The following is a 16,306-nucleotide window of genomic DNA, read 5'->3' on the forward strand; positions in this document are numbered from 1 at the left end:
TGACAAGTTCGCTCATGGCTTGTGCTGTGAGGTTTTGATAATTTTCTTACTGGATACCGCACTGCCAAGGAACTGACGATTCCTTTTTATGCGATCATTAACAGTCAAAGCCCTACGGATGACAGCATTTGTTGAAGAATCATCCCCTCCCACTAGTGATGGAGTAATGTAACTAGATGAAACTAAACTGTGTTCGGATAGCGACGTTCGGGTTCACATGTTAAAAATAAAAGGCATAAAAATGCTAAAACCATAATTCGATGACCATTCGTGCTGCGTTGGGGGCGTTCGAAGGAGTGCTGACTGGGCTGGAGCTTGGAAATTGTTCGTTCGTTTCATCCGGTACAGGGAACCGTGTGTGTTGCGGTTGTGTGTAGGTCTAGTTTACGGGGGTTCTTTTCCGACGAATGATGTCCGATTGTGGGTCCAATCACATCTCGGAAACCGCTTCCACTCTCTGTCTGAATGTGAGGCACTGGGGGTAAGGGTTTTGCGTCTAAATGGGCTAATCTAGACCGTGACCAGCGAGGGGGGTAGAGTGAAGGATGGTGGAGGGTCGCGGGATGATTCAAATAGGTCGTTGGGCGATTGTTCGTTGCTTCTCTCGTTAATGGTTCGTTTCTTGGTTTGGTTTGGTTTGGTTAGTTTGGTTTTTGTTGTTGGCTTCAATACTTGCTCAATTTTCGATTCGAGTTCGGTCGAATTGGAATTTTTGCTTCTTTTTGGCAAACAGTTTTCGATTCGTCTCAATTCAGGAAAGAGAAACGACACGTCACGACACGTAATAGGGCAAAAAAGTAATGGTGCTGTTGATACATACATAACATACCCCTGACGGGTTGTGTCCCGTCAACTTGCAGCCGCAGATTCGACGCACGGCGAGAAAACCTCACCGTGTGCCAGTTGTTGTCGTTCAAGACACCCTGGCCGGCCAGTAGGTTCTGTGGGAAGGCGAAAAGCAAAGGGAAACAACTCGGTTCAGCACTCGCATAGTGAACGGTGTAAAGAAAAACAACCAAAACGAAAAAAGAGAGAAAAAGAGGAAAGAGAGATGGAGAGAATATACAAAAGCAAAACAAGAACAAGAGCAAGGAAAACAACAATTGGAACAATTGATGAGGAAAGAGACGGAAGAAATTAAATAAAACATGAAAATAGAATGATAATCGTCGAATCAAAATGGAAAGAAATTGAAAGAACAAGCACTCTTGAAGGTGGCCATAGTGTTGGCCATAATAGAACGGAGCAAAAGGACACCTTTTCCCGATCGCCGAGCCGCACGTTGGCACGGACACGGCCCGCCACCAGTCCTATCTCGAGTCGGTCGGAAGAGCTGGACTCGGCGCTGGTGAGCAGCAGCAAACCGGCGGGTCGCGACGTCTTGAAGCGGATGACCAGCTCCTCCGTCTGCGTCCGGCTCCCCAGGTTGCCCCCGATCCAGATGGCCATGTGCTGTGAGCCGTTGAACGCCAGCGTGGCCGACTCGCGGCCACACGTCGGGCCGGTGAACAGCGTTGCCGAGCAGTCGCACAGCGGTCGGTTCCACCCTTCGGTGCACTGTCCGCCGTTCTGGCAGGGTGACACCTGGCCACCGCACTGGTTCGCTATGACGTGGCACGAGGGCTTGATGGCTCCTGTGGAAACCGAGAGTGGCGTAAGGGTGTGGTTAGTGGCTGCAATTAGCTGAAAAACGTGAAATCTTTCAATGTGCATTTTCAATCACTTTGTTCAACGAAATACAATGTCTTCAGATTTTGTGGGCGTTCTAATTGTAGCTTGTAACTCATCGAAGGTATTTTGACACAGATGACCATACCTTACTTGCTCTATCATTTTATCGCATATCTCCAGGAATTATTGAATGTCTTACAATCTCGGCTACGCATGTTCTTCTAAAAGACCCCTCGTAACTGGTAAAAACATCTGTATCTAAGACTACTTAGTTATTGTTTTGTTGATAATGTGTGTTGTTGGCTGATGGCTATTGGATGTTCAACTGCTCCCATGGAACTATTTGTGCCGCATAATTGATAGATACTTAAGACTATTTATTAAGAAAGGAGACTAAATACAATTATTAGGCTAAATATTACATTAAATTACATACTAGACTAAATACAATTGCAACTATTTTGACATTTAATGCAACATTTCCTTAAATAACGTAGAACGCTGTCTGCGTTGCGTGCTCAGAAACTCAATTAAAACTCAAACGTTAAGCAGATAAGAAATATTACATGGTAAAGTGGGTAACGCTATTCGCTAAGCATACTATGAACAAATGAAAGCAACTAACAATATTATTATATTGTTATAGTCCCATTATTTATTGTTGGCTATTTCCGTCAGGTGTTGGTCATCGCTGATCGATAGATATGGCTGGAAATGGTTCAGGAAGGGCTTGTATTTGAGAAGGTATCGTTTAAGGTAAAGGCTGTGTGACAGTTGGCGAATGTGAAGGACTAGTTATTACCCTTCTTCCCTTGTGCGTCTTGGTGTAAGATATTTTTAGTAGCACAGTTGCCATACTAAAAAACGAAATGGCTCAATGTTGGTTTTTCGGCGTGCTGTCACGGCGTGTCAAAGCTCTTCCCGAAAGCGCCTGCTTGGTCAGCCACTTAGCAAATCGGAATTGGTTAACCAAGCGGAAGCCAAAGCATAAAATTGAAGTACAAAGACGCACTCACCGGAGTCTTGCTGGCGGGCAATGTGGGCGATGTCGACCGGTTTGCCCGACAGCGTGAGGTCGCGCAGACACCCGACGAACCCTTGGCGTAGCGTCGCGGTCCAGATGGCCGGCGGAATGTAGATCTCGGCGTACGGTGGCCCAATGCCGCCGATGTACATCGGGCTGTCGAGCTGCATCTGGGACGCTTCGCCCGGCGTCCGGAAGTCGTTCCACTGGCCGTCGACTCCGACCTTGCCCTCGCGGCCACTCCGGCGCACCGACAGCTCGTGCCAAACGCCGTCGTCCACGCGACGTCTCGAGGCCCGCACCTTCACCGCGCCCGTGCCCAGGTCCATGTGGATGTAGATGTGCCCGTTCAGCAGTTCCACCGCGAAGAAGTTACTCTATTTGACAGGGACGAGAGCAAGGATCAGCGGCGTGAGCTCGTGCCGCGTGGTGCCAGCAACACCAGCAACTGTCACACACACACACACACACACACGTGGGGCGTTGTCTTACCTTTGGAGCGCGCGTCATTGTGTTGAGGATGATCAATCCATTCGGTTCGTTTGTGCGGAACTTGAACGACAGGATGCCCTGCTTCGACGCGTCCCACGGTGGAAGCAGCTGCGGGGTGAAGAAGACAGCGATAGAGTGGGCGATTTCGCAGGGACGATTAGAAAGGTACAAATTAGGTTAGCCGCTACGCTGCGCTCCAAACCGAAACCGAGAGCTCAGCATAAACAGTGGACCGCTGACCGCGGGGACGCGGATCGTTGGGAATAAGTGGAGTAATTAAATTTAAATATAATGAAGTGTATCTTTCCGCCCACTCTCGGGCCCGATCCCCGTCGACCCGGCCCAGGTGTTCCGGGAGAAAGGGGAATCACGCCCACGGGCCGGCGGATGCTGTGAACCGTAATTAATACCGGCCGTCCGATGCCATCCGACGTGGTCTCGGACGCGACTGATGCGTGCCGGCTGTGGAAAACTTTTTCCAACTCCGCCCCTACGCTTAGGTCCAACAGTTTTTTGCTCGCCAGCGGAGGAAGGGGTCATCAAAAGACGAACTGCAGCCGATTTAATGGTCATTATGCCCTTAAATATCCTTCCCGATTTGGAAGGGCCACCAGTGTAACCGGCTAGTGTCTAGGGCCACGCTCTATTCCCGTGTTGCCCTCTCGTTGGTCCGCCTGATGATAAAGTTGGCTAGCAAGAAGTTGCTGGACTACAACGGCTAGGGATACCACAACGAACCACAACAGACGCAACGGTGCTGCGTGTATTAGAAATTCAAATTCGCTCGGGACAATTTTGTGCGCCCAACCAAAGCCGTGCTCTTTTCCGTGGGCCATTCCCGGTCCCGTTCCGGGCCATCATTCGTTTGCGGTCGTTAGTCGCGCATTTTGGACCAGGCCCGGGTCTTAATTATTCATTTTTAATAAAACTTTTAAGGAGTGCGGCTTTTAGTAAGGGACAGCAGAGCCTTGCTGCGGTTGCTGGCGCCCGTATGTTGGTCAAAATATAGTGCCCAGCGTCTCTGTTAATGAACTTTCGAAAAGGATGTAAACGATCGTATGTTGCGCATCGTTTGAGGTCCGTGATAGGCCCCTTATTCGACGCTCGTTGACGGTAGTACAATATTCTATCAATCACCGATTTGTCCATCGGAATCGGAAACACAAACCAGTTCAAGATCAAAATTCTCGTTATTTTTTGGCCAAAGTGTTACGAAAAATATATGAATACTTTTGGATTTTGTATAATAAATCTTCGTCCCCGTTGATAGAGTAGTCGGTGACGCGTGTCGTTTTCACGCACCTGGCTGTCCTGGGTTCGATTCCTTAGATCGGCGTGCCATAGCCGAATAGCCGGATCAAAAGAACAGTCGCTTATCACGGCAGAGCTCCAAAGAAGAAGAAGATAGTAGAGCTTTTTTCCACTTTTTCAAGAGTACCGAAATTGTGACAGCCAACAGACAGCCGCTCATAAACGTCAGAATAACTCAATAATTACCGTGCTAAAAAGCAAGCATTATGAATAGGAAATAGTAGGGTATGGTTTCGGCAAAATGAGTCTAGTAGTGGCTAGTTTAGTGAGTAAACTGTGGGCGCAACTGGCGTGCAAAGCGAAACTCAACTGCACTGCAAAGCACTCACGAGACGGCGAGATTTTACTCTAATTATGCCTTGCGCAGTAACCGCGTCACCGGGGTGTCCTTCACGGCGCAGAAAACGCCAAGGTGACCACGGTGCCACCTGGGTTTCGTTACGGAGAGGAACCGGAAGACCTTCCGGTGCAGCGCCGGTCAACGCACATCGCCGGCACGGTTCCACGGTGCCGGGGATTGGTGGGTTAATTTATTTATTTATTAAAATGTACAGCCAGCAATTAGCATGAATTATGGAGACGGGATCCTTTTGTTTTGTTTCCCTTTCTTTTTCGCTCTCCCGCGGATGTTCGTGTCACTTTTGCGTCCTGTAATGCCGCTCGGTACACGGACACGGCGTTGACCGGGACCCGGTTGCATGCCGGGTCCGGATAACAAAGTCCGGACAGGATACACCCATCGCGACGGCTGTTTCCGCGATGTCTACATCGCATCATTAACTACCGTCATAACTGTCCGCCCGACCAGGCCGACCGAGCATGCTGCGGCGTTTGTCAGGTCGGCGCTACGGGGTCGTTTCCTCCGCAAATAACCCCTTTCATTTAACATTGTTGTGTTTTATAATACACGACAGTTATAATCAATCATGCGATGCAATGGGAAACAATAAGCCGTTTTGCGTTCACATGGTGACCATCTTTTTCAATCACATACAGTGGATGAAAGAGAATGGAAGTGTTCAGTAAAAGAGAGATGGAGCGAGAGAGAGAGAGATAGACAAACAGAAATGTGTATTCAATTTAACAAACGCAAAAAGTTTGGAAACTTGTCATATCTTCAGACTAAGTGTCAAAGATCCGAAGGAAAACAAGTTCGCCCCGCAATGGTTCCCTGTTCATCATGTTCCGTTCCGTTCAGAATGCGAAACGTTCCGGAAATTAGTCACCACTAATCCCGGTTTGGGTCCCGGGCACAAAGAAATGGAGACGCTTGCGGTCCCCATCGGTTCCGGTCTTTGATCCCTCCGAATGGGACTCCGAATCGTTTTGCCGATGCGGTTTTCGCAAACAAATATCTGTCATTCGAAATGTTGACGACCGTGCGCCAAAACTTCTGGCCCAGCACAGCCCACTCGGGGCCCACGGTTCCGCCTTGTGACGACGTGACGTAGTCTCGGCTCAGATGGTTCCATTTATCTGAATTCTATGGTTCTGTTTTTGTTTTTTTGTCTACATTCCCTGATTTCGTGACGTTTCTGATCTTCGACATTGTCGGAGTACCAGGAGTCACTTAACTCGAGCTCGAGCTCGAGATTTTGCGGTTCGAGGTTTCTGTCGGGCTGCGGTTAGCCACCAGAAAAGGGAGCATTATGATGTTCCAGTTTCATGTCCGTGCGTCCGAGAGCAGTCCAACATTTACTCTTGGTGAAGCGTGGAAATCGTTCTGTTGAAGTACATTGCATTATTGCGTAATGGCAGGCCATAGCAACGTTCGTGGAGAACGAAAGTGATGCGAAATATGGCAATTTGTCCCCGTTTAAGAACCTGTCGTGCAGGGAATGTGAAAAATAAGAAAGATTACTGCGGTTCCTGTGGGCTGTGGGTTCAATCTTTTACTGACCGGATCAATCTTTAATCAAGCGACAGCCGGACAACATGAGACAATCATAGAGGCGGAACTAAAGGGATAAAGTTCACATTTTTAGCAAGTGTAACTGTTTTTTTTTCTGAGAAAGGCAGAACCTGACATGGCTGACAGCTGACTCAATGTTTAGTCTAGGTGCACAGAACATAAAAGATACAAAAGAGTTTCCTTTGGTTAAATTGGTAATTATTTTTGCACAAAATTATCCCTGTCGATACATTTGCCCCATAATGATACATTTGTCTACAAACGATGAATGTCTTGCATCAGATGCTTGAGCAAGGTTTAAAAAAACATTCTTAATTTCAACATTTACATTGCCTAATAAGTTTGTCGCATCTATAACAGAAAGCCCTGCTGTTAACCTAAATTTATTTTCTTATGTTGGTACACTCTTCACATGAACGTATGTGAAGTTTTTTTCAATCTGTCACTTCATTCTTTTTCTTACAATGGAACAAAAATACATTCGAATGCTACTTTCTCCAGCAACCACATTTAGAGTGCTTTCGAAAGATTAAAGTGGATTTTGTGCGTCGTCTCACAACTATGGATGAGACTTGGGTTTCATCCATAGTGATGGGTTACAAGAAGGTGTTTGCATGAGGTTTTTGGGATGCGAAAGAAATTTTGTTTGTGGATTACTTGCAAACTGGTATACCAATGAACTGGTTTGTTGCGATCGGGAAGTGCTCAAGAACTTGGCTTCTTTCGGTTTTTCTTCAATCTTCACAGATGATTGGTCAGCAGTTATCTGCTACGTATGAAAGCCCAACAGATGGCAGCTGGACATGGCATGACTTAAAGTATCAAATGCGAGCATCTTACAACTTTTCGTTGTTAGATGCTTCTTCCTATAAGCTCAGTAATTGAAATCCTTTTTATCTCGACTCGGAGATCAACTTTTCGCCCGCTGAACACCACGTTCGGTACATCCTCGTGCAGCGTAATGGTATAAAGTATTAAACATTTAGCAAAAACTGAAAACCAGAAGCAGTTGAAACCGACGTGCAGCGGTGCAACGCAAACGACCGCCATGACGGGCTCCGAGGATGTCTGGCGTTTCCAAGAGTTAGTTCGAGTTAGTTCCCTGCTGATCCCTGCAGATTTGTATCACAACGGAACCGGCCGGCTCTTCGGCCGCCGTCCCGGGGACGACAATGTCAGTGGCAACGACAACGATTTACTCTCGCCTCCCCCCTCCACCGAGGGGGTTTCCTCGAGCTGGCGGGTCGGGTCTGTCAGCTTGAATTGGGTTCAGTGGTCCCGCTGTGATAAAGACAAACGAATACTGTTTCTAGTTTGCACTTTATCTACTCCGCAGAAGCCCGCACACACATACACGTGCGCCTCACGGACATCAACTGTGTTGCGTTTGCTCGGCAACATAAATCAGCATACGGGGGGCGTTCCAGGGGTTTCCAGCGGCCCGAAGTGGGCTCGTGGCGCAACGGACCGTACCGGAGCGTGGAGTGAAAAGCATTTCCGGAATTTACTACGCAGCGCAGCAACCGGGCGAGAAAATGGCGCTATGGGAAAACTAACTGGGGCATTTCGTGGGGCAGCAGTCCTGCGGCGATAACGTCATGGAGCCGTGGGGGGTGGTTTCGGGTTAAGTGGGGGCTCTGTGTGTGTGCAATTTCCGTCCCCGAGATAAGAGACCGACCGGGGTCCGGAAAGTGCGGAAAGCGAAAAGTTGAACTACGCTAATCATTTCCCGGTGGCCATCAAGTTTTTGTTACAAATGAAAATATGCCGACAATGTGTCAACGTGAGTACTGTGCGGGCCACTCCTAAATCTCGACGTACTGTCTTTGTGTGGCAATTACTGGACATTGTTTCGAATTTTAGTTGATGATATTTCCATTATGATTCTACATGCCACGTCCGGCAGCGAGATCGGAAACATCTATTGCTTTTGTAACATCTATTACGTTTGCTTTACGTTTTGCGATGTCAGCTCTTGCACCAACATGGCCGAGATTCATCTCAACGGCACTACAGATGCTACTGCTGCTGCTGTTGTTTGCTGCGACCCACAAACTGCGTGGCTTTCGGGACGTTTAATTTTCTTCCCGCAAACGAAAGATGAAGTCAAACAAATTCTCGCCAAACTCGTGCACGTAACTTTAATCTCCAACTTCAAACCGAAACACCGGTCAAGTTTGTCATGAATCCGGCCACAGTTTCCGCGACTCCGCTGGAAGCGCCGACCGGTCCGGTGGCGGTGTGGGAAGCCCCACACAATGTCTGTGTCGAAAGCGCAGCGGGAAAGGATAAAGTTTTCGCGGCGCAAGTTCGTCCAGCAGTCTTCCAGGAAATCGAAGAACTGTTTTCTTGGGCGTTGCAAAAGTTTCGTTAGCGGTCCGAACGCTTCGATCACGCGGCTTCGGACGCGGTTTCGTGTCCGCATCGTTCAACGAAGCGTGCAGCCCGAATGGGCCCGAAACGGAAACCGGAATGAATTCGCGCCGTAGCGCCGGAAACATGGCATTGTGAAGGATCATTTTCGGAAAGACAAGATGGGGCTGCCAGAGAAAATGGCATACTCACCAGGTAGGATTCTCGGGTGGTGAACGTCACGGGGTCCTGCGGGTCACCGGAGGGGCACGTGTAATCGACGCGCCCGGCCACCTGTATCAGCTTCGAGCCGGTCCGCGCCAAGTCGATCAGATTCAGGCGCAGTGTATCGGCCGAAAACTCAACCTGCGGAAGAGCGATCGCCGTGTCGTGTTACGGGCCACTTAGTCTGGGACCGGTCACCCCTGGTCTGGGGCAATCCACTTACCTTCCGGAGGCATCCGACAAAGTTGTTGTGCACACGGGCCCCCAGAAGAGCCCGAGGGTTCACGGCACCCCCCACGTAGACCCGCGATGACGACAGCATCGTGAACTTGCCGGCAATGTGCGAATGGTCGGTGTACACATCGTCCACAACGGCTACTAGCTGCAATCAGACAGAGAGAGATAAAGAGAGAGAGAGAGCGGGAGAGAAAAAGTAGAAGTGTCATTAATTGCGCGGAGGGTTGGGCCACCTCAGAACGAGTCCGGGGATCGGGATTAAGCCATAACGTTGGCCGATGAATTATTGTTTCTCTCGTCTCGCAAGCCGAGCCTCTTGAAAGTTGGCCGAAAGCACGCCATCAAACTACGAGATTGACTGTGCATGGTGATTTCATTTATTTTTTTATTTATACATTTACTTATTTTTAAATTTATTTATTCTGAACCTCCTTTAAAATCTAAAACGATGTGCTACTACAGAGGGATTGAAATTTCAATCATTCATGGCTTCTTATTAGTAAACCAAAGCGCCCAGAAAACAAATTGTAGCAACATTTCGACCACCGGAAACAGACAGAAACACACAACAGTTGCAACATTTCGTTAGATTTAGATTGAATTGCGCTCGCGGTTGTCGAATCGGTTCAACCTGCTCCAATCGGTTATTGAGCCGGTTCGATTGCGATGGTTTGAAATAGCATTCTTTCTTTACGTAATCTGCTCTGCTGCTGGTCAGGCTCTGAGGGCGAGATTGGTCACATTTTCGGTTCGGTTCGGTTCTTGAGGTGTCATAGTTACGGAAAAAACATTCAACTTGGCCCCATTTTAGTGCCTTGATCCGGGTGTGACGCGGATGGTCTTAGTATTGAAACATTCAAAGCAAGGTGTTCTGTCCGCGTGAAGTGTTCTTAACGTTTGACTTTTAAAACGAAGAAGAAAAAACCGTTGGAGAGCAATCCTGTAGATATCACAGTCACTGCTGCAGTTTAATGTAATTGCGTCGCAACAGAGGAAAAAGCGCCAAGTTTTGCCTTGCCTAGCAATTATGTTGGCCCGAGCAGACGTCGTTTCCTTAACTTCGCCACACACACACACACGCTCTTTGGCGACACCTTCACTCTCAATTGGGTGCTCCGAAATTCCAGGTAAGTGGCCGTTTCACTTTTGTCCCGGCTTCCGGTCACCGGGAAGTACCGGCTGAGCTTCCGGGCTCAGTTTCAACGCACTCATCCAGAATAAAGGTTCCGCTCTCAGAGGTTCGCTTGGCTACAGTACGCGTCTTGCCTTTTGTACTGGAAAGACGTGTTCACCGCCACGCTTCGCCATTGTTACCCACCCGGGGAACGAGCCGAACCCGAACAGCCCTTAGAGGGCCCCACCGAAACATTTTACAAAATGGACGACAGAAGGCTAGAAGTAGCATTTCAAAGGAAGTGTTCGCGTTCTTTTTTAATTTTCGCTTACACGATTACAACAGGAACACTACAAAGGACAGCGACAACTGCGTGGTGCAGTTGTCGTGAATTTGGGATGATTTCTCCATTGACGGGCCTAAGACTGTGGGACCTGCTTGATGATGATGAGTATCGTGCTGCTGCCGACGCATAACCGTGGGGCCATGTTTTTTTTATTATTGTTTCAGAAATAGGGTCTATGGCTGGGTCTATTTATACTAGGACCCTTGGGATAGTTCCCTCCTCCGGGAGTACAAGTTGAGTTTCTCCGAAGGAACGCTGTCGTAAAAATACATACGAAAGAAACAAGGACTCATGTGCTACGCCTTCTGCATATTCGTTGAAGTCTCGCTTTGACCTAGACGGCTAAACAGTGGGTGGAATCTATGAATTGGCACGGGAGGGAGGCGCAATGGAACCAATGGTATATATGCACTCGAGCTTCGATGGCACCGGAGCCACTTCACGAACGAGTGAGTTCATTGGACGAACCCCTATTGACCCATCGAGTGCAGGGCATCGAAGTGCCGTAGGGTGGAAACCCCTATCTCCATAATCAACCGCCGGCTTCCTTCGTTCACCGCGTCGGTTTTCTTCTCTGCAGGATCTCATTCGTTCTCTCGCTCTCTCTCCCTCTCTTTCTCTGATTCTAATGGTAACCGAAAGTGGCTGACAAAGTGCCAGCGTCGACTACTTCTCACCGCGCGTAAATGGGAAAAGTTCTTACAATAAGGTGGCATTAATTAGTGCTTCGCTCGCAGGACTGGCCCGAACTGGGAAGTGTCATATTTTTTCATCACAAACTGCAAACGCAACCTTCTGGGCTGGGCGTATGCGTCGCCATTCGTGGGGCGGCGGCCTCGTTGGAGATACCGCGTTTCCGTGAGCCGGAAATGATTAATGACGTTTCGTGCCGACCAGAGCCGACGTACCCAAAGCCGGGACGAAGCACGGGAGCACGACTGCAGAAGAGTGTTCCCGGGTGTGTTCCGCGAACTCCTGCTTCCGGGATACATCAAGGGGTCATCATTAAGTACCGTGGGTACTTTCTTGAGCGGTCCTGGGAACCCTGCCACATGGGGCGGCGGTTCTATAGTGCATCGCTACAATGGCTTCGCAACGGAACGGGATTTGGGAAGTTGATTGCCGGGGCACTGGGTGCCGTGCGAGACGTGTGAGAGGGCTTAGCTACTGCGAAACAGAAAACATCGGCGACGGCGAAACAGAAAGCAAGAAAACGCTACTCACCCGACAGAAGCTCGTTATCGATGAGATCTGGAAGACAAAGGTAGGAAAACAGAGACGAGTGACCGTGTCGATGTTAGGCTTCCGTGTATCGGAGGGCGGGCGGGCCCGGGAAGCTTACTTACCTCCTGGATTCGTCGATGAACCGTAACCTTGTGCCACTGGTGGTCGTCGAAGCGCACGCGGGAGGGCTTGATGTGCATCTCCTGCTTGCCGTTTGAAAGGCCCATCGTCAGCGACACACCGCCATCGCGGAGCGCCAGATTCAGGTAGTCGGTTCCGTGTCCTTAAAAGGGGGAAAGGTAAAAATAATTGTATAAATATCACTGCCACTGGACATTTAGCTCTGCCATGGAGACGCCAGGTACTCCGTGGGACCGCGCTCAAGCTAACGGACTTCAGCCTGTCGGTTTTAAATGGTGAACTTTCACACGATCTTCTGCTTATTGACATGTTTAAAATGAGAGAACGAGGTGACCGCCCGGCAACGGCTGTCAATGCTGCAACGTTGTTGTGATGTAAATATTTTGACTAGAAGTCAACTGTTTTATTTATGATAATTAAAACGGGCAGAGCCGTATTAAGTGCCAACTGGAAGTTTTGAACTCAAGTTGATGCTCTGTTATGGTTCCAACTAACGTCTGTCACTTATAAACCGATTAATTGGTGCTGCGAGACAGATGATCTACGGACGAGCCACAGAAGCCAACTATTTATCAGCCAGCAACCTATCAGGCAATCAGCCAATTACCGGCGTTAAAGAACAGATTGTTACTAGGTAATTACTAGGATTGTTACTAGGTTACTATAATTAAATTTTCATTTCTACCTACGCTCCGCAAAAGGCATTCTTTATTTCCGTAATGAAACTCAAATGTTAACACGACACGTCGTCGAAACTGATGTTTTCCGTTAACCATTTCAAACGGCAACGTCACGAAAACGTAACGTAATCATCGATCAGCATAACCACCGATCGCCCTGCGGAATGATGCTTACGATTTTTTGTCAATCACAGTCAGTCAGCTGATTGATGACCGGGTCATATTTTATAAAGCGCACAACGTTTTTATATTTGTAATAAACGTGCTTCCGCTTGAATCGCCACAGGGCATCGTGGCCGGTGGCCGCCAGACAGGCCGAGACCGATAGACGTGGAACGTACGGCTGGCGAACGGACCGGCCCATTCGGTCCGTCATCAATTTTTGCTTATTAAATTTTTACCAAGGCTACTACACCATTAGAGTCACTCCATCGTTCTCGGCGGCCATTTGTGACGTGATGGAAGAAACTGTGGCCGGTGCGGCCACAGTCTCGCGGTCATCAAGCGTTGCAACTGCCTGGTTTCAGGTCATAATTTGCGTTCAAATCACTTCGTTTTTTCCGTTTTTTTCCTTAACACGGTTGCGGCCAGAATCGTACCGTTTTTCAATCACCTATACCGTTCGGCAAAGGTCGGCGGCCGTGATCGACTTAACGGCAAGCGGATCGGCTTTTTGTTCTCAGGGCGATTTTTTAATGGCTTTATGATGAAAATTATTCACCCCCAATGCATATTACAGCATGACGAAGGGCTTTGAACCATCATCGTTGCATGGGGTTTCAGCGACCAGCCCCCGAAGGACAAAAATGCATTTTCCATGTAACGCGTTCCACGGTGAACTGTGACATTTTCACCTATACTGCCGATCCTGCAGATAAGCCGTGGGAAATGAACGGGCTTTTCGAAATTGAAATTGGAACTCGAACTCGCCCGGAGAACTGGAACCAAATCCGGCGAGTGTTGCCGCAGGTCTATGTTTTGTTGGAAACGTGGGTGAACGAGAAAGTGTTTCTGAACGTTTGTTCTTTCATTTATATCCATTTTGTATATTTTTGTATTTGTTTGGCTATTGTGGTATTGAATTTGGATTTGTGGTATTGAAACAGCAAATAGAAATATTTGTTTTGTAATGCGCATGAACAAGTGCAATTGAGTGTACACGGTACGGTGAGAAGTTTTGCATATTTTATATATCCCTTGGTACCTTATATAAACCTTGGCCGGGAATGTACCGCGGAGGGATTAACAGAATACTAACTGACAAATACTATGCTTTGAACAGGTTGCATAGATCGTCTGGAAAGTTTCCGAGCTAACAAAGATACAATACATTTTTCATGATTTTTGTTTAATTTTTCATTATTGTCATTATAGATTTTCTGATTGGGGCTGATGGAGTTCAAACCGTACTTCACGGCAGACACTTGTTTGCTTTGCATGTGGTTTGAACAAATTTAGCATGCTAATTAGCCAGACCGGAATATTTTTATATCTGAAATTAAATAAAATTTGATATTTTATCATTTGAAAATCATGCGAACGATTGCTTTAAAGTAGTCATAAAAAGGCGTCTTAACAGAGCCATGTTTATCACTCTTTCGACTCTGACAGTTTAATTCTCGGAATCTACGCAACGCTGAAGGCTAAAAATTCGTGTTGGTCATAGTCGATTTATGACTATTTTAAGGAAATATATCTGGCATCCTTACACTTTCGCGCCAACCCATTGTAGTGCAGTGATTTTTTTTGCCTCCAAACCGCGTTTGAAAAATTCATTCCAGAAAATTGCCCACCGAAATCCACTTTGTTGCCCGGCGATGGCGGTTTCCGTGGGTGACCCAGTAGCCCCACGGGAAGGTCGTGCTTCGTGCACAACAATTCTATTGCGCCCCTCCTCCCGTCACCTTCGCCGTCGCGTTACGACCTCTACCGGTGGGGTAGAGAAAGCACTCAAATTATCCTGAAGGTCCCACCGAAAACCGATGCATGTGTCATGCATGCACTATTTTGTGTTCTTTCTTCTGCGTGTTTTTTTTTGGTTCACTCACGAATTACACGGACGGCAACTTCGCTTCATTTCCATAGAATGTGTCTAACGAGGGGCGGTGGCTACACGAGACCCTAGTTGCACGCGACCCTGTCCAAGGACTCCAAGTGGGTAGAGTAGAGGCCAACGTGTGGTGGGCCGCAGCGTGTTCTACACCATGCAGGTCCGTGGCGCCCGTTCCCGCCCGTGTGCAGTAATTAACGTCGCAGTCGCCTTTATTTATCAGCGGCCGTGGTCGCGGTAATGAGTTCCGAGTGCACCGAACCGGAAATGAAGTTGTCACCTGCCATCGTCACCCGGGACCGCGGTATTTGGGGTGTGTGCTTTTGTTTACGTTTCTTCGGTGTGTGTGTGTGTTAATTCACGTGCACGTTGTATGCTACCGTTGTGGCCATTGGCAGCGCAGTGTCAGTGGGAAATACGGTGAGGGAGAACTGCCAAAATGTATTACCCAACGGCGGAGCGGAGCAGAGATCGATCGTAAAGCCCTGGCAACGGCTCGGGATCTCGCGGCTCGGTAAGCGTTTGCTTCGTGGCGTCTTAGCCGTAATGGAAGCCACAGCCGCAAGGGTTCTTTAGCCAGTCTCTAACCGGGAATCGTCGACGCCGATGATGGCACCAGGCACCCGGCGCTTGCCCGAGACACCACCCATCGCATGACCCGGAGGGAAGCCAATTTAAAAGCCTTTTTGATCGATTGGATTCCATGGCCGCAGTGAAGACGTTAGCCAGCCCGCTGCTCTTAGCGCGGGTTGCACGAGGTCATGAATTGGCACAGTGCATCGTAATGGGCTTTGGGCCCGTATCCCTACGGCTCGCCACGGAAATGGTTGCCGCCGATGGCACGAAACCGAGGGAAATGAACGCTTATGATTGATCGAGACGCCCGTCCGGCCTCGTGGCCGGGGTCGTGGCAGCTCGCAGCTCGTTAGTAGAAGCCTGAAGCTGATTGGGCTCGCCCGGCACCCTTCTGGGGGTCGGCTGTTCTGTCCGTATCCGCACATAAGAAATAATTGATATTTAAAACAAGATTCAAAAGGAAGCCCAAACTACATTCATTCAGCGAAATGGAGCACAATGAACTGCAGTACCAGACTTATCGGGTTTATTGACCCCGCCATTGTGTCGGTATGTCTTCGCCACTTAGGCTTCTTTTGTGTCACAAATAAAGAATTGCTTTTAATTGTTTTTCGTTTTGTTTACGTGCACGTTTTGCTGACAGGTTGCTAAGCCAACGGAATAGAATGAATCCACATACTACTGGAGTACTGGAAGCAAAAATCGATCCCAAATGGCTTTTGTTGGGACAGCTAGAGGCAAATTTCTGTGCCCCTTACCTTCACTGACTGGGTCTAGTTCCAAGCACATTACCATCTTCTCAAATCGTAGCATCCTGTTAGGCTGGACCAGGAGCTCCGGACCCGAGTCCCGAGTTCCTCGCGAAGACGGAAGACGTTGGTAACGGCACCATACCTCTGATTACACATAAATGACCTCTCCTGTAGCACGGCTCCGAAAAAATCGATATAC

General features: G+C 48.4%; 1 protein-coding gene across 1 annotated transcript in view; it reads right to left on the reverse strand.

Moving 5' to 3' along the window:
- LOC128270466 (neurexin-1) overlaps positions 1 to 16,306 on the reverse strand; it is a 94,223-nt gene that overhangs the window by 16,076 nt on the left and 61,841 nt on the right. The window contains exons 7-14 of the mRNA XM_053007868.1: positions 12,031 to 12,191; positions 11,909 to 11,935; positions 9,211 to 9,369; positions 8,976 to 9,128; positions 3,188 to 3,295; positions 2,688 to 3,072; positions 1,258 to 1,634; positions 821 to 941 (exon numbers count right to left, since the gene is read on the reverse strand). Coding sequence (XP_052863828.1) covers positions 821 to 941; positions 1,258 to 1,634; positions 2,688 to 3,072; positions 3,188 to 3,295; positions 8,976 to 9,128; positions 9,211 to 9,369; positions 11,909 to 11,935; positions 12,031 to 12,191 — 1,491 coding nt within the window. The remainder of the gene's footprint in view (positions 1 to 820; positions 942 to 1,257; positions 1,635 to 2,687; positions 3,073 to 3,187; positions 3,296 to 8,975; positions 9,129 to 9,210; positions 9,370 to 11,908; positions 11,936 to 12,030; positions 12,192 to 16,306) is intronic.

The sequence above is a fragment of the Anopheles cruzii genome, chromosome 3 (genome assembly GCF_943734635.1).
Source record: "Anopheles cruzii chromosome 3, idAnoCruzAS_RS32_06, whole genome shotgun sequence".
In the NCBI taxonomy this organism is placed as follows: Eukaryota; Metazoa; Arthropoda; class Insecta; order Diptera; family Culicidae; genus Anopheles; species Anopheles cruzii.